The sequence below is a fragment of the Chiloscyllium plagiosum genome, chromosome 12 (genome assembly GCF_004010195.1).
Source record: "Chiloscyllium plagiosum isolate BGI_BamShark_2017 chromosome 12, ASM401019v2, whole genome shotgun sequence".
NCBI lineage: Eukaryota > Metazoa > Chordata > Chondrichthyes > Orectolobiformes > Hemiscylliidae > Chiloscyllium > Chiloscyllium plagiosum.
Genome location: NC_057721.1, coordinates 82,249,034 through 82,272,356, shown reverse-complemented (window position 1 = coordinate 82,272,356; position 23,323 = coordinate 82,249,034). Strand labels below are relative to the sequence as shown.

General features: G+C 41.3%; 1 protein-coding gene across 1 annotated transcript in view; it reads left to right on the top strand.

Annotated features, from left to right (window-relative positions):
• The window catches only part of gbe1b (glucan (1,4-alpha-), branching enzyme 1b), a 611,336-nt gene that overhangs the window by 353,551 nt on the left and 234,462 nt on the right, over positions 1-23,323 (top strand). The window contains exons 6-7 of the mRNA XM_043701429.1: positions 7,090-7,180; positions 10,863-11,072. Coding sequence (XP_043557364.1) covers positions 7,090-7,180; positions 10,863-11,072 — 301 coding nt within the window. The remainder of the gene's footprint in view (positions 1-7,089; positions 7,181-10,862; positions 11,073-23,323) is intronic.

Below are 23,323 nucleotides of genomic sequence, written 5' to 3'. Positions count from 1 at the left end.
CTATTAACTACCTCATAACTGTCACTGTTCCACTGTGAAGAACCTTTACCAAGAAGTGTTTGTAGCTATAACCTGTCATTTCTACTATCATTCTTTGCTTTGCTGCAGTGCAGAAAAAGCTCAACTGCCTGAAATGCTTAATGAGCTTAACCTATGTCTTGTACAAATTCAACATCACTCCCTTGCTTTTTGATGCAGTAGCACCATTTATGAAACCCAGAATCTCATTTTCTTTTTTTATTGCTTTACTTTACATGCAACCTCACTTTTTAAGATTCTTTATATCTGTAATATCTGTTCCTCCATGCTGACAAGGCTCTTAACTCTTGTAGGCACTGGCGTGAGGAATGATATTGAAGTTAGCTGATAAGCACATTGTCCTGGCAAATGATGAAGATAAATTTCAAGTTTCATTGACAGGTTGTGAAATGGGCAGTATGGTAGTCATAGAGCATAAAGCTCCTTGTTGTATTTAAAGCCATGTTAGACTGAAAGCTATGGTGGAGCTAGGTCTGCTTGACACTGTTGCCAGTAGGATTAAATCCAAGATTTGGTTGGTTGGCAAGAATGGAGACAACATAATGAATGCCTCTTAGCCAGTGCATGTTCCTGGGAGTGAAATGGAGTGATCACCTAAAGCCATCTCATGTGATCTCAATGATTTGGTTGGTTTTCGTTTAATTTCCAATGTTGTGTAAACATGAAAAATTAAAGAGGTCTTGACTTATCCCTGAGGCACATTGTTACTCTGCATTCAACAAAACACAAGCTCTTATATTTTACCCAGTTCACTTGAAGCTTGAGTGGATTATGGATATCGTACAGACCCAATTCCCCTCTCAGGTTTGTGTGTACTCGTCTCAATAAAATGAAATGATTACTTCACTTGTATAGCTGAAATTAGATTTAAATGCAATTGTGGAATAATATTTTTGCATTATTGCAAGGAATAAAATGGAGAATTACTGATCATAATGATTACAGAAAATATCATCTTGTAATGCTCAGGGCCCATTAACCTCAAGAAGGCGGCTTGAGAGCCTTATTTTTTTCTTTGAATCTCCAGGGAATCACTTTGTTAAACTATTTGCATTGCCAGTTGGTGACCCACCTTATTTTGTTTTGAATCATAGAAGTGAAATTGAATATTTTGTTCTTGTGTGCTGTTAATTAAATGGAAAGCTTTCCTTTGCTCTGTGTTCAAACAATGTGTTTACTGCAGTGTTAAAGGGAAAGTTTTAGCTCTACTTGTTTCCTCTTGTCATGTGTTTGAGATGTGAGCCATTATCTGTGAATTATTCCAGTTCTTTTGGTTTCCTCATTTTTTTTGGAGTGTTCCAATTTTAAAACACCAGTTTGCTTTAAATTGGATCAAAGATGAGTTTATGATGCTGCTATTGTTCAAAGTTATGAAGCAAAAAAGCAACAATTTATTAGGTCAAGTACAAGTACAAAGATTAGAGTTCGATCTGTCAATGCATCCAAATTGGGCCGAGTGGCTGCCACCTGTGCCAGGACACTTACGTGAGACACGATCCATATAAAGATGCGAAGCAGACTGACCTGTGGTTGTTGTAAGGGACTGTAAACCTGAAGTCAGAAGTAAACTGCCGTGGATTCTGTAGTTGAAAAGGTTGAGTTTTCTCAGAAAGTTGAACTGAACTCACCAGTGTCTGGGAGGGATTGCAGGTTCCTTTAATTCACTTTTATTACATTTCAGGTTATGGCTCTCTGCAGTTCAATAATACGGTCCTTAGCTGGTTTGGACTTTTCTCTTTTCACTGTCGACAAACCTCCCCCAATCTGTTGCTGTCTCATCAGAGTTCTACTTGAAGTTCTGTTTTAAAATAGTGTCTTCGAGAATCACATGCAGATCATGCTCAAGATGGTTGCTACTTTATCTTTTAATGAATCCTTGTTCTACAGAGTAATGTCATTTAAGCTGAACTTCCTTGTAGCTGTCCTTCCTCTCTCATTTTCATAGAATCCCAGAATTTGCACGGTGCAGGAGGAGGCCAATCAGCTGATCATGTCTGCACCAGCCCTCCAAATAAACAGTGTGACTCCGTTCCATCCTCCATTTCCCAGGGTCCCTGCACATTATTTCTATTTAAAGAATCCTCTTGAATCCCTCGATTAAACTTGCCTCCACGACACTGCCAGGCAGTCCATTCCATACTTGAACCTCTTGTTGAGTGAAAAAGTTTATTTCTTGCCTAGCATTTGCTGCTTTTGTAAATCACTTTAAATCTCGACCCCTTCATTAGTGAAGTGTTTACAATTGGAAGTTGTTTCACCCTGTGTATTGTGTCTGGACCATTCATGAATTTGAAAACTCATCCAGTCTGTGTTGGTCTTCTCCTCTCCAAGGAAAACAGTCCCAGCTCTGAAATCTATCCTCATCACTGAAGTGACCCATTCCTGCACACTGTCCAATTTGTTCACATCTTCCTTCACATCTGGCAGTCACACTGTATGCAGTACTCTAGCTGAGGTCTAACTAGTGTCTTGTCATGGATTCAGCATAACCTCCCTGCTCTTGTACTCTTAATCGCAATTTATAAACCCACAAGAGGTAAATTCTGAGAAACTTTTAAATTCTCAAATCTTTGATGATCTGTTGTGTTATTCTAAGACTCATTGAATTGTAAATGGCTTTCTTTGTGATTGATGTTGAGAAAGCACACTTGTCTGTTTGTCTGCTTTTTACCTGACAGTTAACGTGTACAGTCACATATCCTTTGGGAGCCATCCTATCAGTTGTCCATTTTAAAATATCACGTTAGACTCCTTTATGAAATATGTTCTGTAATTACATTGCCATGTCGCATCCCTTTTCCTTGTGCTGAAATTTTACTGATGAATTTTGGTGATTATTCAAAGGTTGTTTAAAATATTAATTAAAATGATGCTGAAAGGTTTTTTTAAACAGATTTAAGTGTGATCTAGCAAAATTAATGAATGGAAATAGAAAAGAAAATTAAGGCTAAACATGTCCTGGTGTGGAATTCTCCTCCTTGCTAAAGGATTTGGGGGTCAGGCTATTTGAAATGATGGTTTTCTTTACTCGTTAACATATCCTAAAGATGGAACCACTAAAAAAGAAAAATAAAGAATTGTGGATACTGGAAATTGCTGGAGAAACGCAGCATCTGTGGAGAGAAAGCAGAGTTAACATTTCAGGACCAGTGCCTCTCCTTCAGAGTTTCTCCAGCAATATCTGTAAGTTGCAGCCACAGTTGTTTCAGTCTTTCATGAATATGGCTGTCATTGGCGGAGCCAGCTTTTGTTGGTCATCCCTAAATTGCTGTTGGACTGACCAGCTTTGCTAGATCCTTCCAGAGAGAAGGTCTGAATCACTCCTATTCTTGAGTCTGGAATTGTGTGTTGGCCAGACCAGGGAAGGATGGCTATTTCTTCCCTGAAGGACATTAATGAACCAAATGGGATTTGCAAAAATCATAGAAGAGTTGAAAATAGGAGCAGAAGTAGGAATTTGGCCCTTCGAATTTGCTCAACTTTTCAAGGTGATCATGGCTGATTATCCAACTTCATATCCTATTCCTCCTGCATCCCGTTAGCCCAAAGAATTATATCGAACTCTTTCTTGAAAACATTCCTGTTTTGACCTCAAATGCATTCTAGGGCAGAGAATTGCACAGACTCATTACTCTCTAGGTGAAAATATTTTCCTTATCTCAGTACTAAATGGCCTACCATGTATCCTTTGACTGTGACTCCTGGTTCATAGAATAGAATCTCCACAGTGTGGAAACAGTCCCTTTGGCCCAAGTCCACACCGACCCTCTGAAGAGTAACCTATCCAGACCCATACCCCTATTCTATTTTCCTATATTTACCACTAACTAATACACCTAACTTACACATCCCTGAACACTATGGGTAATTTAGCATGACCAATTCACCTGCCCTGCACATCTTTGGATTGTGAGAGGAAACCGGAGCACCCAGAGGAAACCCACACAGGCATGGGGAAAATGTGCAAACTCCACACAGACAGTCATCCGAGCCAGGAATCAAACCCAGGTCCCTGGCACTGTGAGGTAGCAGTGCTAATCACTGAGCCGTCGTGCCACCCTGTTTTGGACTTGTCATCACGACATCCTGTGTTTACCCTATCTAGTCCTCTTGGAAACTCCACTGAATACTGTCCCAACTAATGCAGTCTCTGTTTGTATGTTAGTGCTGCTATCCCAGGAATCAATCTGGCAAACCGATGTTGCACATGCCAGATAAAGTGACCAAAACTGCATACAATTCTACAACTGTAGTGTCACCAAGGTACAATTGCAGCAAAATATCCCTACTCCTGTACTCGAGTCCTCTCTTTATGAAGGTCTTCTTTAATGGAATCCAGAATTATCCCCACTACTGACATTGGGATAACCGATCTATAATTCCTCCTTATGTCCTTTTATAATGTAGGTTTACATTAGCTATCCTTTGGTGCATAGGAACCGTTCCAGAGTCTACAAAATCTTGAAAGATGACCACTGATGCTTTCACTGTTTCTAGAGCCACTTCCTTAAGACTCTGGGATTTAAATCATTGGGCCCTGGGGATATCGGTCTTCAGTCCCATCAGTTTCCAAAACATCCATTTCCCCACTAATCCTGACTTCCTTCAGTTCTCCCTCCCTCACTAGACACAGTGTTCCCCAACGTTTTTGAGACATATTTGTGAAAATAGAAACAAGGGATATATTTGGTCTACTTTTTTTTGTTTCTTATTATAATTTGCCATATTCCTGACTGTCTGGGACCTACGTTTGTCTTCACAAATCAATAGATCAGTCTGTATCACCCCCCACCTCCACCTTAATCAATCTCTTTGTTCTCCTTTGCTGAAATTTAGACTGCTCCCATTCCTCAGGTCTGCTGCTCTTGTTGACTTATTTGTATGTCTCTTCCTTGGATGTAATACAATCCCTTATTTTCCTTGTTAGCTGTGGCTGGGCCATCGTTCCTGTTTCATTTTTGTGCTGAACAGGAATGAGCAATTGTTGAAGTTCATCTATTCACTTCTCAAATGTGTGCTGTTGCCCGACCACTGTCATCACTTTGAGTAACATTCCTTATTTATCATAATCCAATCATGCCTTACACCTTTGTAATACCCCTCATTTAGATTTAGGACCATAGTCTCAGAATCACCTACATTTTCTTCTTGGTACAGATTTGTTAATAGGTTCAAATTAATTTTAAATTCTATGTCCCTCTGAAAATTAACTTGATTCTCTGGATTGCTAGTCGAAGAGTGTGGTGCTAGAAAAGCACAGCCAGTCAGGCAGCATCCAAGGCGCAGGAGAGTCGACATTTCGAGCATAAGCCCTTCATCAGGAGTCCTCCTGCTCCTCGGATGCTACCTGACCAGCTATGCTTTTCTAGTATCTGCAGTCCTCACTTTCTCCTCTGGATTACTAGTCCAGTGATGTTACCATTATGCCACCATCTCCTATTCTGCAGGAGCCAGTTATGTAACTGTACAGGACATTGGTTAGGCCACTTTTGGAATACTGCATTCAGTTCTGGTCTCCTGCATAGGAAGGATGTTGGGAAACTTGGAAGGGTTCAGAAAAGATTTACAAAGGTGTTGATAGGGCTGGAGGGTTTGAGCTACAGGGAGAGGCTGAATAGGCTGGGACCAATTTCCCTGGAGTGTCAGAGGCTGAGGGGTGACATTAGGAGGTTTATAAAACCATGAGGGGCATGGAAAAGGTGAATCATCAAGATATTTTTCCCAGGATGGAGGATTCTAAAACTAGAGGGCAAAGGTTTACAGTGAGAGGGAAAAAATTTAAAAGCGACCTGAGGGGCAACTTTTTCATGCAGAGGGTGGTGCGTGTGTGGAATGAGCTGGAATTGGTGGAGACTGGTACAACATTTAAAAGGCATCTGGATGGATATATGAATTGGAAGGGTTAAGATGAATATGGGCTAAGTGCTGGCAATTGGGACTAGATTAATTGAGGATATCTGGTCGGCATGGAAGAGTTGGACTGAAGGGTCTGTTTCCGTGCTGTACAGTTCTGCGACTCGTTGGTATTTGTTAGAAGTAATGAAGGATAAAGAGAAGGTCACCAGCTCAGAGCTCCTGGAGTGTTCTAATTCCATCCATGTACACTCCTCCTTCAGTCAACTATGTCTGTGCTGGCTCAGGTGCAATCAACAGGTGGATGATGTCATAAGATTCTCTATACAGCAACCAGCCAGTGGGTCACAACCACTTGCGGGTCCATGTCTGTGGTGTAAGAATATCCTGTAAACAAGTTTGGTGGGCATTGCAACTGTCAACTGGGAGCTAGCTACTGATTACCATGATCCCTGGAGATTAACTGTTTGGAATCGGTGAGCCGAAATTAGAAGCTGGGAGGGTAGGAGACCAGAGAAAACAATGGCCAACAAGTCATGAATCTTAATCATCTGCCACTGTGCTAAGTGTGGCATACTAGACTGTGGTACCAAATGTGGGTATCACACCAGGAAATGCTTACCATGGTTGACCATCACAACATAAACCACTGTTTTAGGAGATTAAAGGCTGTGTCACCACAAGATGGAGAAGTCACCAGTTTCGAATGTGAAGTTGCTTAAGTGCCAGGGTCATTTTTCATGGCTGTTAGAAAAAGACGAGAAGGAATAGGACTACTCGCGCATCTATTTTAAGCAGCTAATGCATGCTATTTGAGGCACAAGGCGCCTCCTGTGCTGTACTATTCAGTGATTTAGCCATCAGTTGTCAACTACAGTGGACAGCAAAGATGCACCGGCCAAAAGGCCTGTACTGCGCTGTAATGTTCTACGTTCTATGCTGGAATCTGTTCTGAAAACAACAAACGCTGGAGATCACAGCAGGTCAGGCAGCATCCATGGAGAGGGAGCAAGCTACCATTTTGTGTTTAGATGACTCTTCATCTAAACTCAAAACATTAGCTTGCTGTCTCTCCAGGAAAGCTGCCTGACCTGCTATGATCCCTAGCATTTGTTGTTTTCACTACATAATTATTGGATGTTGTAAATTAACCTTATTTCAAAATACAAAGAGTTATTTTGTTTTCCTACTTTGCAGGTTATAACTGTATCCAGCTGATGGCTGTAATGGAACATGCCTACTATGCCAGTTTTGGTTATCAAGTTACCAGCTTCTTTGCTGCTTCAAGGTACGACCAACCACTCTGTTTTCCTTACCATGGCACACTTCCTTCCTGAAGCTTTTTGAAATTTATATTAAAAAAAGAGCAAAAGTGACAGATGAACCTTCCTGTTGATGAACAGATTGATGTCACAGAATTGTGCAAAATACACAAAGGCCATTTGGCCCGTTACCCTGTTTTGCTTCATATATTTAAGCAACTCTGTTTTAGAAGCTATCATTAAATTTACTTGCTCCACACTTTTTGATCGACCACTTTCGTTCATAGCAACTGATAGGATTAAAAGAAATCTTTGATATCATCTGCTTCTTTTGCCAATTGCCTTAAATGTATATCCTGACTGCTTGAAACTGTTCTCGGACTATGATATTCAGATTTTTTGTTATTTTTGAGCATCTTTATTAAATCTCCTCTGTGCCATGGATAAATAGTCCCACTCTCTCTGATATTTCTGCCTAACTAGAGTCTTGCATTCCTCATGTGATTCTCATAAATTTCCTTTACACAAGGATCTAACCAAAGCTTTAGAAACATTTAATGCAGTTTCCTACTTGTTGCGCACTCTGCTTTTATTGATAAAACCAAGGTTTATTGATAAACCTTGTATCCTTTTCAATAGACATCTCAGATTGTCCTGTCACCCTGCAAAATTTTATTCATAAGGGGCAACAATTATCCTCTCTGCTTATATTTCTGAGATTTGTATTTCTAATATCTGAAATTATGCTTTGTACACTCAAGTCCAGGCTACTGAGAGGTATTAAAATACAGATGCAGAACTTTAATGTCCAGTTTTTGTGTACCTCGATTCAAGCTGCTGTATCTGTACAATACCCAATCCAAATCTGAAAAAGAACCATTCATCAATACTCTCTGCTTCTCTCCCTTAGCTAATTTGGTTCATTGAGACCCCATTAAACCCATTCTCCTAAATTTTGTAACTATGTAAATTAAGTGGATCTTAATCGCACACAATTACTTCATCATTCTTAATGTTATTATAGGTGAGAATGAGACATTAACCAAATGTATTTGTGTGTTTGAGTGCACATTTATGGTCATTTAAAGAATCTATAGCAATCTTTTGAAAGAGAGTTGGTATTTTTTTCAGTATCCAGGACAATGTTGCTGTTTCAACTGATCAGACCGAAAGTAGAGTTATTATTGACATACCTTGCTGCTGGAGGGGATCCTGTTGTTTCAAAAGGCAGAGCAGTAATTGTACTTGCGAGCAATTCCTTGTTGGTGAAGTGTATGATTTTGAGAGGTGTGATAAGACACAACTTAAATGCCAATACTAACCCCCATCCTTCTGTACACAATTATTACAGAAAAAGGTGAACTGTAAGAAACTGGCAGCGGCCCATTTACAGAATCTGTGCTTCTCCAACTAGTTGCTGGATTGCTGTTTGCCACCAAGCTAAAGCTCCGCTCTGTGGTATTTCCAGATCTGGAAGCTGCTGGAAAGGATTAGATTAATTGAAAACGTTGTTATATGGCACTTTTATTTTTGCCTTATGATCAGCTGCTACGTGTATATTAAATATACTTGCTGAGAGAGAGCTGCTGCTCTTTAAAAGATTTACCTTCATGTGCAGCGATAGTTGCCTGTCCAAAACACTGAATAATGTACTGAAACACACTACTTGTCGACATTTGGCAAAAGCAGCAACCATTTCCTGCACCAGGTACTACAAGCAGCAGTGAAATTTACAGCTTATTAAGGAGGAACATGGGGAAACCCTTCAACTTGAGTTTGGCCTGAACCTATTCTTATAAAGCTATCCACTCCTCAGTCCTGAAAATTATATCAGTGCTGATCTATATCTTCATTCCTATCTTGATTTTCAACCTTGTTGCTAGTGGAAGTATTTTAACCAAGATACCAAGGGAATTCCTTGTTTCCCTTCAGATAATTCCATAGGATCTTTAGCATCTACAAGTCAGTTATTCAGGTCATGATGTGGGGTCTACACACTCTAACTCTGGTATGTGTCCTGAATTGGATTCTTTGCAGAGGTGACAAGTAGATTAGACCAGGAAACCCAGTGGATGTGGTCTATCTAGACTTCCAAAAGGCCTTTGATAAGGTGCCACACGGGAGGCTGCTGAGCAAGGTGAGGGCCCATGGTGTTTGAGGTGAGCTACTGGTATGGATTGAGGATTGGCTGTCTGACAGAAGGCAGAGAGTTGGGATAAAAGGTTCTTTTTCGGAATGGCAGCCGGTGACAAGCGGTGTCCCGCAGGGTTCAGTTTTGGGGCCGCAGCTGTTCACATTATCTATTAATTTCAATGTGAGCAAATGCGAGGTCTTGCACTTTGGAAAAAAGAATACAAGCATGGACTACTTTCTAAACGATGAGAAAATTTGTAAAGCCAAAGTACAAAGGGACCTGGGAGTGCTAGTCGAGGATTCTCTAAAGGCAAACATGCAGGTTGAGTCCGTGATTAAGAAAGCGAATGCAATGTTGTCATTTATCTCAAGAGGGTTGGAATATAAAAGCACCTTTGTGCTACTGAGACTTTATAAAACTCTAGGTAGGCCCCATTTGGAGTACTGTGTCCAGTTTTGGTCCCCACACCTCAGGAAGGATATACTGGCACTGGAGCGTGTCCAGCGGAGATTCACACGAATGATCCATGGAATGTAGGTCTAACATACGAGGAACAGCTGAGGATCCTGGGATTGTATTCATTGGAGTTTAGAAGATTAAGGAGAGATCTATTAGAAACTTAGAAGATAATACATGGCTTGGAAAGGGTGGACGCTAGGAAATTGTTTCCGTTAGGCGAGGAGATGAGGACCCGTGGACACAGCCTTAGAATTAGAGAGGGTAAATTCAGAACAGAAATGCGGAGACATTTCTTCAGCCAGAGAATGGTGGGCCTGTGGAATTCATTGCCACAGAGTGTAGTGGAGGCCGGGACGCTAAATGTCTTCAAGGCAGAGATTGATAAATTCTTGATGTCACAAGGAATTAAGGGCTACGGGGAGAATGCGGGTAAGTGGAGTTGAAATGTCCATCAGCCATGATTGAATGGCGGAGTGGACTCGATGGGCCGAATGGCCTTACTTCCACTCCTATGCCTTATGGTCTTAAGGTTGAAGTGACATAATTAAAAGTCAAATTAGAGTTGAAAACTAAATTGGACAGCTTTTGTTTTTGAATAACTGGGACAGATATAACAGCTGAAATGGCTTCCCTTGGTGCTTTAAAACTCTTTCATTGTCAGATTTTTTTAAGAGATTGCAAGGCCAATGGAGGTTGGACATTCCTCTGTCTGGTTCATGACCAGAGTGTGATGTCTGGCCTTGTTTTTTTTGGGATTTGGATTCTCAACCTGTGAGCGTTTGTAGAACTTTTATTCTGAGCTGTAGGCATTGGAGGAAGAGGAGAGTTTGGTGAGACTGTGTGACAGAAGGTTTGTTGTTGGTGAGAGGCTGTGAAAAATGTGGCTTTGCATTTGGAGGTAATGTGAACACATGATTTCTGTGGACCTTCAACACAACTTGTGTTTTTTAATTCCATATTGATTTTGGTCAACAGCACAAAAGTAAAATGAGACAGCCTAGTTGTGAGGGCATACATGTAAATACCCTGATAGCAATAAAGATCAGCCACTTTAAAAAGCAAACAAGGCGACAAGAGAAAAATAACATGTTCCTGTTGTTTTTTTGTGTACATAGTCGCTTTGGAACTCCTGATGAGCTGAAGGAACTGGTTGACACAGCTCACTCAATGGGACTGTTTGTGCTACTGGATGTTGTCCACAGCCATGCATCGAAAAACACACAGGATGGTCTCAACTTGTTTGACGGGACTGATGACTGCTTCTTCCACTCTGGAGCCCGTGGCACTCACTTGCTGTGGGACAGCCGACTTTTTAACTATTCAAAGTAAGTAAATTGAAAATGTCTTTCTTGGTCCATTAGTGTTAACTATATTCTTCCTTCACTCTTCGCTTCTTGTCTTGACTTTTATAATAAATACCCCAAGCTGACTAAGGTCTGTTTAAGATTTTCTTTTCGACAGCATCCTGCTGTTCAAGCTGAACAAATTCTTTGTAACTCACTCTAATTAACTCTCCGAGGGCTCTTTCAGATGGATATTTTTGAAAGTTTTGCCAGAAGTCAGTGAAATCAGAATCACTTCATGTGAATTACCTTTTTTTTATTTCTTCCTTTTTGTCTGTTGACCTTGATAATCCTCCTCTGTTTTACTTTGATTCACATCAAGTCATAGTGAAGCAAAAAGGGCGTCTCTGTGAATTGCTGAGTAAATTCACTTGACAGAACCCTGAAAGAGTGATTGATGATTATTGTGTTATCTTATTGCTCACCATGCCATTTTGCCATCTAGTATCTACTCTAGCATCTCCTTACTCTGAATCCATTGTTAACTTCAGCATGCACACCCATCCACTGACTCCACTCCATCCTCACCACCACCATTACCAAACCCCATGTGGGTTCTTTGTCACTTAACACAGTATTTCGTTATTGCTTGACATCTAAATTTATTTGATATTTGGGTGAAGCTCCCGGGGACCTTTTTAATTATGTTAAAAGATCTACACAAATGCCGATTGATGCTGGTGTTGGGTTTTTTTCTCCGGATCTTAGGAGGAGTTTAAACTAATTCAGCAAGGAAGAGGACAGACTGTTAGCAGAATAAGGGCACAGAATTGTGCAAAAAAAGCAATGAAGTCAAAGGGAGTGCAGCCGAATTGATTTTCAAGAGAGTAAGGCGAGGCTGGATGGTCTTAAGGGTAATGATTGACACTTGGAAGTGTGATACAGTATCCATAAAAGGATTGGCAACTCAGTATTCCTGGATATAGAATTTTCAGGTGAGACAGATCAGGGGATGAAAGAGGAAGTGACATTGCATTATTAATTCAGGAGTCAGCTTACTACAGTAAGAAGAAATGATATCTTGGAGGGAGCACTGAATGAAGCATTGTGGGTAGAGCTTAGAAATAAAGCAAAGGACAGTCACATTGCTATGTGTTTATTATAGACTCCCAGAGAGTTGGTGAGAAATTGAGAAGGCCGTTTGTGCACAATTCTCAGAGATGTGTAAATAATAACAAGGTAATTATAGTTGGTGATTTCAACTTTCTCAACATTCACTGGAATAGACACAGTGTTAAGGGCTTGGATGGAGTGGATTTCTTGAAATCTGTACAGGAAAACTTTTAAGACCAATATGTACAAGCTCCAACACTGGTTAGAGCTGTTTTGAACCTAATTCTAGGGAATGAAACTGGAAAGGTGTTGACTTGGTGGGGGAGTGTTTTAGTGGTAGCCATCACAAGGTGGTATAATTTAAGCTTAGAATGAAGAAAGAAGTAGACAAGTTGCAAAAAAAAACAAAGTTTTGGATTTGGGAGAGTGGATTTTAGTAAAGTAAGGCAAGTTCTGGCCAAGGTAGCTGGGAACAGCTGCTCATTTGGCAGTCCACAAAGCAGCAGTTAGGGGTACATTCAAGAAGGAAATGGGGAGGTTACAAGCCCAGTGTGTTCTCTGTAGGGTCATAGGAAATGGTAACAAGCCCAGAGACCCATCGATGACCAGCGATATTCAGGGTACAATGAGAAGGAACAGAGGGACTTTTAGCAGGTACTAGAGGAACAAATCAATGAAGACAATAGTGGGGTACAGAAAGTGCGGATGGAGCTTAAGAAAGCAATTAGGAAAGCAAAGAGGGGATATGAAAAAACTATGGCTGGTAAAAGTAGGTAAATTCCCAAGGTATTCTATTAGTGTATGAATGGGACGAGGACATCCAGGGCTGAAAATGTGTTGCTGGAACAGCGCAGCAGGTCAGGCAGCATCCAGGGAACAGGAGAATCGACGTTTCGGGCATAAGCCCTTCTTCCCGAAGCTTATGCCCGAAATGTCGATTCTCCTGTTCCCAGGATGCTGCCTGACCTGCTGCGCTTTTCCAGCAACACATTTTCAGCTCTGATCTCCAGCATCTGCAGACCTCACTTTCTCCTCGAGGATATCCAGGGGAAGAGTAGGGCCCATTAAGGACCAAGGCGCAATCTATGGGTGCAGACAGAGGACATTAGTAGGATGTTGAACCAATGCTTCACACCTGTCTTCATCCAGGAGAATGAGGATGAAGGAATGGAACCCATGAAGAAAGAGGGCGAGGTGCTTGAGTAAATTGACAAAGGGAAGGACAAGGTATTGGAGGTGTTGGCAGGCTTAAGAACATAAGAACTAGGAGCAGGAGTAGGTCATCTGGTCCTTCGAGTCTCCTCCACCATTCAATAAGATCATGGCTGATCTTTTCGTCGACTCAGCTCCACTCTCACCGTAACCCTTAATTCCTTCACTGTTCAAAAATAAATCTACCTTACCTTTAAAAATGTTTACTGAAGTAGCACCAACTACTTCACTGGACAGGGACTTCCACAGATTAACAACCCTCTGGTGAAGAAATTCCTTCTCAATTCAGTCCTAAATCTGCTTCCCCTAATTTTGAGGCTATGCTCTCTTGTCCCAGTTTCACGCACCAGTGGAAACATCTTCTCTACTTCTATCTTATCTATTCCCTTCCTAATTTTATATGTTTCTTCATTCTTCTAAATTCCAATTAATTAAATCCCACTCTATTCAGTCTACCCTCCTCAGCCAACTCCCTCAGTTCCGGAATCAACTTAGTGAACGTCCTTTGCGCTCCCTCTAATGCCAGTACATCCTTCCTTAAGTGAGGAGACCAAAACTAGAGAAATCTCCAGGTCCAGATGAATTGTGTCCCAGGCTGCTGTGAGAGGCAAGAGAAGACTTTGCAAAAGCACTGCCCAAATTTTAAATTTCTTCTTAGCCACAGAAGAGATACAAGAGGACAGGAGAATAGCTTATGTGCTTTGATATTTTTCCTGGATCATCGGAGGCTGAAATGTAACCTTATAGAGGTATATAAAATCATGAGGGGTGTGGATAGAATAAATATTTAAGATCTTTTCCCTGGGGTGGGGGAGTCCAGATCTAGTGGGCACAGTTTTTGGGTGAGAGAGGAAAGATTTAAAAGGGAAATCCCAAAGCCTTTTATTTGTATATAAGGAGTAAGAGGGTAACGAGAGAAAGGGTGGTCCCACTCAAGGACAAAGGAGGAAGGTTATGTGTGGAGTCGGAGAAAGTGGGTGAGATTCTTAATGAGTACTTTGTATTGGTATTCACCAAGGAGAGGGACATGACAGATGCTGAGGTTAGGGATAGATGTTTGATTACTGTTGTTCCAGTTGGCATAAGGAGAGTGTTGGGTATCCGAAAAGATATTAAGGTGGACAAATCCCCAGGTCCGGATGGGATCAATCCCAGCTTACTGAGGGAAGCGAGAAAGGAAATAGCTGGGGCCTGAACAGACAACTTTGCAGCATCCTTGAACATGGGTGAGGTCCCAGAGGACTAAAGAATTGCTAATGTCCCCTTGTTTAAGAAGGATAGCAGGGATAATCCAGGTAATTATACACTGGTGAGCCTGACATCAGTGATAGGGAAGCTGCTGGAGAAGATACTGAAGGATAGGATTTATTCCCATTTGGAAGAAAGTGGGCTTATCAGTGATAGGCAACATGGTTTTATACAGGGACTGTCATGTCACCAACTTAATATAATTCTTTGAGGAAGTGACAAAGTTGATTGATGAGAGAAGGTTTGTAGATGTCATATACATGGAATTCAGTAAGGCGTTTGATAAGGTTCCCCATGGTAGGCTGATGGAGAAATGAAGTTGCATGGGGTCCATGGTGTATGAGCTAGATGGATAGAGAACTGGCTGGGCAACAGGAGACAGAATAGTTGTGGAAGGGAGTTTTTCAAAATGGAGACCTGTGACCAGTGGTGTTCCACAGGGATCTGTGTTGGGACCATTATTGTTTGTGATGTACAAAAATGATCTGGAGGAAGGTATAGGTGGTCTGAATAGCACGTTTGTAGATGACACTAAGAGTGGTGGAGTAGCAGATAGTGAAGGGGACTGTGAGAGAATGCAACAGAATATAGATAGATAGGAGAGTTGGTAAGAGAAATAGCAGATGATCCATTTTGGAAGATCCAATTCAAGAGTGAACTGTACAGTAAATGGAAAAGTCCTGGGGAAAATTGATGTACAGAGAAATTGTACCTTGAAGGTGGCAATGCAGGTCGATAGAGTGGTCAAGAAGGCATACGGCATGCTTTCCTTCATCAGACGGAGTATTGAGTACAAGAGTTGGCAGGTCATTATACATTGTACAGGACTTTGGTTCAGCCACATTTGGAATACTACATACAGTTCTAGTCGCCATATTACCAAAAAGTACATAGATGCTTTAGGGAGGGTACAGAGGATGTTGCCTGGTATGGAGGGCGCTAGCTATGAAGAGAGGTTGAGTAGATTAGGATTAATTTCATTGGAATGATGGAGGTTGAGGGGGGGAACCTGATTGAGGTCCACAAAATCATGAGAGGTATAGACATGGTGGTTAGCAAGAGGTTTTTTCCCCAGAGTGCGGGACTCAATTACTAGGGGTCACAAGTTGAAGGTGAGAGGAGAAAATGTTTAAGGTCGATGTGTGGAAAGCACTTTACTCAGAGGGTGGTGGCTGCCTGGAATACGTTGCCAGCGGAGGTGGTAGAGGCGGGCACGATAGCGTCATTTAAGCTGTACCGAGATAGGTACATGAATGGGTAGGGAGCAGAGGGATACAGATCCTTTGAAAATAGGTGGCAGGTTTAGGTAGAGGATCTGGATTGGCACAGGCCTGGGGGTCTGAAAAGCCTGTTCCTGTGCTGTAATGTTCTTTGGAACTTAAGGAAAAAGTGAGGACTGCAGATGCTGGAGATCAGAGCTTAAAAATGTGTTACTGGAAAAGCGCAGCAGGTCAGGCAGCATCAAAGGAACAGGAGAATCGACGTTTCGGGCATAAGCCCTTGAAGAAGGGCTTGTGCCCGAAAAGTTGATTCTCCTGTTCCTTTGATGCTGCCCGACTTGCTGCACTTTTCCAGCAACACATTTTTAAGCTTTGGAACTTAAGGATCAACTTTTTCACACAGATAATGATGCGTGTATGGAATGCGCTGCCAGAAAATGTGATGGAGGCTGGTACAATTACAACTTTTAGAAGGCATCTGGATGGGTATATGAATAGGAAGGGCTTAGAGGGGTATGGGCCAAGTATTTGCAAATGGGACTAGATTAATTTAGGATATCTAGTTGGCATGGACTAGTTGGGCCGAATGGTCTCTTTCCATGCCACGCATACACATATCTATGACTCTGAGGATCCTGGCGAGAAGCCAGAGAACTACAGGCCAGTAAATCTCTCATCAGTGGTAGGAAAACTAATAGAGAAAATTCTGAAGTTGAGCATTTAATTTCTGCTTGGAGAGACCAGGCTTGATCATGAATATTAGCTTCATCATGCCTAACAAATTTGAGTGAGTTTTTTTAGGAGGTAACCAGGTGTGTAGATGAGTGTAGTTTGTATGGATTTCAGCAAAACCTCTGATAAGGTCCCATTGGAGACTTATCAAGAATCCAAATGCTTATGGGATACAAGGTAATTTGATAAAGTGGATTCAAAATTGGCTCAGTTGCAGGAGACAAAGGGCGATGACAAAGGCTGCTTTAGCGACTGGAAGCCACCGTCCAGTGGCACATCACAGGGATCTGTGCTGGGTCCCCTATTATTTGTCATTTATTAAACGACATAGATGACTGTAGTGGGTTAGTTTAGTAAGTTTGCAGATGACACAGTGATTGGTCAAGTGGTTAACAGTGAGGTTGTGTGTCTTGGGCTACAAGAAGATATAAACAGGTTGGACAAATGGGCAGATAAGTGGCAGATGGAATTTAATCTTGAAAAATATGAAGTGATTCACTTTGGAAGGAGTAATTTGACAAGAAAGTATTCAGTGAATGGTATGGCACTAGGACATCTGTGGAACAAAGGAACCTTGGACTGATTGTCCATAGATCTCTGAAGGTGGAAGGGAATGTTAGTCAGGTGGTGAAAAAGGTATTTGAGACACTTCCTTCATCAGTTAAGGTATAAATTACAAAAACAGGGAAGTAATGTTGGAATTGTATAAAACTTTGTTGAGACCAAGGATAAAGTACTATGTGCAGTTCCGGTTTGTTATATTACAGAAAGGATGTGATTGCACAGGAGGTTCACCAGGATGCTGCCTGGGATGGGAAAAGTAAGTTATATGGGGCAGTTAGACTGGCTTTGGTTGTTCTTGTTAGAGCAGAGAAGAGTGAGGGGTGATCTGATTGAGGTATACAAGATTGTGAGGGGCATGGACAGAGTGGATAAGGAGCAGCTGTTTGCTTAGTCGAAGGGTGTCACAAGGGGTCACGTTCAAGATGAGGGGCAGGAGAGTTGGGGGGGGATGTGAGGGAAAGCCTTTTTACCCAGAGGGTGGTGACAGTCTGGAATGTGCAGCCTGGGAGGGTGGTAAAGACAAATGGCCTCATATCCTTTAAAAAATACCTGGATGAGCACTTGGTATGTCATAACATTCAAGATTATGGGCCAAGTGCTGTTAAATGGGATTAGATTGAAGGCTAGGTGTTTGCCCAGTATTGGTGCAGACTCGATGGGCTGAACGGGTTCTTCTGCACTGAATGATTCTATGATCTTCTCGCTCTGGAACAGTCAGAATTGATTTTGATTCAAAAAGAAATATCAGGGTCAACGGGCAAAAAAACCTGGTCGAAACATAGTAGGTTTTGAAAGGTCAGGTATGGGCAACTTAAGGCATGGCTGGTAGGAGAAAGTGAAAGAGACAGAATTGAAACAAGGCAAAGATTAATAGATCAAACTCTGTGACACAAGTATACAGAATTGGAGAAATGCAGAATCGTTTTATGGGAGATGTAGGTGTATAGAGATAGGAAGGATCAAGGCCATGGATAACAAGGATGAGAATTTTAAAGTTGAGATATTATTTAAACCGTAACTACTATAGGTCATTGAACACGAGGGTAATGAGTTAACAGGACTTGTTGTAAGATAGAATACAGGCAGCAGAGTTTTGGATAACCTGAAGTTTACTTGGTAGCATATAAGAGGCAGCTGGGAGTGTGTTGGAGTAATTAAACTGAAAACTAACACAGGGTATGGGATCAGAACTCCATCAGAAGTTGATCAAGTGGGGGGGTGCTGACAAAACCAGACAATACTGCAGAGGGGAGATGATCAAGTGGGGGGGTGCTGGCAAAACCAGACAATACTGCAGAGGGGAGATGGTACCGGTAATAGAAACATATAAAATATGAGCAAATGTCAGCCATTTGATCCACCATAACACTCACCGTCACAATACCATACTCATCTCTTTCCTCATATCTCTTGATGCCTTTTGTGTTTAGAAAACTATCTTTAAATCTGTTCAGTGACGTGCTCTTCACAGGTGCAGGTAAATGGTCAGAAACTCAGCTTAAACAGGACACCATGATTGTGTGGAGGATTATAGTCTCCTCTAAAGCTTGTGAAGCCAAGCCCTAAAATAACGCAGCATTTTCAGCAGGATGGGAGATGAAACAGGAGTAATCCGATCAAAGAAACATTTCCACATGTTACATAGCTCAATCAGGGTTGTCTCTGTGATATAAAGGTTATTGTTTTTCCGGATATTTTCTATTAATTAATTAATGTTTTGAGATTATGAAATCGAATGGAGCTGGGAAAACATTCCTTCTGCTGTGAAGTCCTGCATTTTTTTTTGCTTACTGATGCCAAATGTTGAAAGGGTATCTGAGTTGGTTGCTAATTGGACTCCTTCCTTCTCAAAAGTGACAGTTACTGCTAAATTATGAAAAAGGAACCCTTTTAAAAGTCACCAGAGATTGGAAAATTGCAGTCTTTGTGGCTTTCTAGAGCTAATGAAACCCATATCTAGCTGAAAACACATGGCTACTTACCTTTTGAACTGACACTGCAGATTGATGTAGCTACTGAGTGTTTCAAGGCACGCTGAGCGTGCTCAATCCTCTGGTCAGCATTCAGCAAGGAGCAGCCTGTGGTATGCTATCGTGGTAATTCCCCCGATCACCTATCGATGTAATGCTAACCTAGGAGACTAGGATTCAAATCTCTAGACACCCAGAATTAGCTGATCACAGTTGGAGGGAGCAGAGATAAGGCCTGAGCATTCCTGGGGAAGGAAATGATTCACCGGAATATTCTATCTCTGAAAAACTGTGCCAGGGTTAATTGTTTTCGTGGCTTGGTGGATAGAGCATTTCTGACTTTGAGAGATTTGTGACCTCAACCCCTACTTCAGAGGTTTAAGCACATGATCACACTTGTACTGCACTATTAAAGGTGTTCTCTTTCAGAGAGAAGTTAAACTGATATTATGTTTCCCTCCTTGGGTTCTGATAATTCCAAAGAAAACTAGAAGCTCTCCCTAATGCCTGGACAGTATTTATTTTTGAATTGACAGCACTGAAATAGATGCCGTATTTTTCCATTAGTTGTCTGTGGGAGCTTAGTGTGAGAAAATTAGTTTGCACTTTTTATATAGTTCAACATTTGACGACAGTTTTGAAAGAGTAGTTCAGTGGCTCTGAAACACTTGAGGTGTCCTGAAATCATGCAGGGTGCTATGCAATTGCAAGTTTGTTCCTTTATCTTTTCATTGTATTCTTGCATCTTCTAATGGGCTTTATTAATTAGATGTGGCCTGTTTATCAACTTGATATCCCAGGATTGATGAAGCCAGTTGGTGAAATGAGTTTAAGGTAGCAGCGGCGAGCACAGCGACTGGCTTGCATGTTCCATTACTGAGCTAGGCAGTGCCATCTAGTTGTGTTGTGAGGCTCTGTTAGCAAAAAGCTGTTGCCCAGGAAATGGCTTATCACTGCCTTTTAGCTCAATGAATTGAAACAAATCAATATAACAAAGCACATGTTTCCTAATTCTTTTCATTGCTACCACTACTTAGAAAATCTTATAAAAACTCAATGGGTTTTAAATGGAGTTACTGAAGATTACGAGATTGTTATTGATTTGAATTTTCCTTTAAACAGCAATCCTGTGCTCTCTTTGTGGCTTTGTCACAAACCCGATATATTCATGCAGATGTAAAGGCTGATTGAGAACATGGCATTTATTTCAGGTCTCCCTTTTGAGCCTGCAGCATGCGCAAGTGTAGAGGATTACTGTACTAGGAGTACAGGATTATCCCTGACATTTTTACAATAGGCAAGATAGCCTATTGTATTCAAGTCAAAAAAAAATTCTCCCTCATTATTCAGGCTTTTTTAATTATATAAATTTGCCAGAATGTGGAGGACTGAAGATGATTAAATGACAAGAAGTGACAAAGCGACAAGACAAAAGGAGGTAATCATGAATGAAATTAGAGAAATAAAAGATGTGCACAAACCCAGAGGATATGTCAATAGTCAGGGAGAAGTATGGGATATCTGGAGAAGTCAAGAAGACAGAGTGCAATATATAAGCAAGGACCCCAAGGTACAGCTCATCAAGGAGCTGTGTACTAATAATGTTGGACATGTCTTTTTGCTCATTAAACAGTTTTATAAAGCTAAAGACAGCAATACATTTGACAATTTGTCATTTAGTAATGCTAATGATTTCGTTTTAAGTATCTTAAACAGCCACATGCAGTAACACATGTTAACCCTGGACCCAAAATTCTCCTGTGGGTGTTAATGAGGACTTCTAAAGGCAGCTTCTCCAAGCCTCCTCTTCTGACTGAGATTCGAAGAAAACAGTTGTCTCTTTCTAATGACCAAGTAAAAACTAAATTACATAGCCTCTAAAAACTGTACAAAAATCGTGATGCACAATTAACCTGCTGCCCATTGATTGCAATTTGGGCTGGCTGCCTGCCGACCGCATGCTGCCTGGTCGTTTGAACAATCTCTGCATTCAGCCAGGAGTTATCTCACGGTTCTTTGGCTGGTCACAGCAGTGAGGTCCATACTATGAGTGACTAGCACGAATTGAAGCTGATCTGTACTTGGGGGAGTGCATTGTGGCGGGAACAAGTGCTGAGGGAGAAGTGAAGATAGTCTAAGCCCTTGAAAGCATAAGAATGGCACAGTGTAAAAGATTGAAACTCCGAGGTTTTCAGGAATCATACTTTGCAGAAAAGATAGAAAGAAGAGATGTCCGATATGCTCAGTGGAGTAGCATGGCTGGGTAATTTTCCACTTTGATTGGTATATCATAGTATTGTCAGTGTATTGGAGCAGTTCAACTAAAAACATAACTAATCCTGAAGCACCACCCTTCAGCACTATTGCCAGGATATTGTTTAGAACATAGAACAGTACAGTTAGGGACATGCCCTTTGGCCCGCCATGTCTTTGTTGACCATGATGCCATACTATATTAACCCCGTCTGCCCACGTGTTCCGTACTGCTCTATCCCCTACCTGTGTTTGTCCAACTGCCTCTTAAACATGGCAATTATATCTGCTTCTGACACCTATCCTTGCAATGTGTGCCAGGCACCTACCACCCTCTGTTTAAAAAAAAAATCTCCTTTAAGCATTTCCCCTCTCACCTTAAACCAATGCCCCCAAGAATCTGGCATTTCCCCCCTGGGAAAAAGGCTCTGACTATCCACCCTATCCATGCCCTTCGTAATTTTATATATGTCTGTCACGTCACCCATCAGTCTCCAATAATCAGTGAAAACATTTCAAATTTGTCCATCCTCTCCTTCTAGCTAACACACTCCAATCCAGGCAGCATCGGGGTAAACTTCTCTTGCACTCTTTTCATAGCCTCCACATCTTTCTTAAAGTGTGGTGAACAGAACTGCATTCAATACTCCAAATATTCCAATACTTGAACTAAAGTTTTACATTGCTGTAACATGACTTGCAAATTTTTATACTCAATGCCTGTCACGATTTATAACAGGTAGTATTGAATACCAAAGTAAAAAGGTTATGCAACAGTTATACAAGAATTCATGAGACCACATCTGGAGTACTGTGTACAGTATTGGTCTCCTTATTTAAGGAACAATATAAGCAGTTTAGGGAATGTTTACCAGACTAATTGTTCTGATAAGAAAATTTTGGACAGGTTAGGTTGGTAACCATTGGAGTTTAGGAGTTTAAAAAATGATTTTTTGGAGTGTTTTAAAGCCTCCGGGTTCTTGACTGTTTGGCTGCAGAAAGTATGTTTCCTCTTGTGGAAGAATCTTGAACTCGGGGTTACTTTTTGAAAATAAGGGCCTTACGATAGAGGTGAAAAGACTCATGAATCTTTGGAATGTTTTTCCTCAAATGGTGACAAAAGCAGAGATTTTGAATGCAAAACTTGGCTGGATGCATGGTAACCAAGGTTATTGGTGGTGAGTGAGAATGTAGAGTTAGCACTATAATTAGTTCATAATATATGTTGTAACAATGGTTTTCTGCTTCTATCTTGCATATTCATCTTTAATCCCAGTAGAGGAGATGGTGCTGGTCATTAATGGGATGGCCAGTGCTGAAGCTAAACCTATTGGTATTGGGTTGAAGTGTTATGTGGAGAAGACAGGAAAATGGGGTGAAGAGCATATTAGCCATGATCTAATGACGGAGCAGCCTCGATGGGCCAAATGGCCTCATTCTACTCCTATGCCTTATGAACTTAGAACATTTCCAACGTTGAAGTTATGGCCACCTTTGTTCTCACACTTCTGGGCCCATCTATTCTGAAGTGGGTGCATGGTCAATATTGCAATACACCATCAACTTCTCAAGATCAATTAATTTTGGTCTCACCAATAATGTCCACTTCTCACCATTGGAAAAAATAAAATCTAGCAGCTGCCCAGCGACTTGTCTACTTTAGTAGAAATGTTCCAGGCCACCATTCACTACAGCTTATTATGCAGCTACTGATTTACTTGACTGCATCCTCCCTTCTGCTTCGGATGACCATGGCCCCAAAAAGGTACTACTCTCTCATCCTATTCCTGCCTAACAGCCATCATTCTCACTCTATTATAGAATCATAGAGATGTACAGCATGGAAACAGACCCTTCGGTCCAACCCGTCCATGCTGACCAGCTATCCCAACCCAATCTAGTCCCACCTGCCAGCACCCGTCCATATCCCTCCAAACCCTTCCTATCCATATACCCATCCAAATGCCTCTTAAATGTTGCA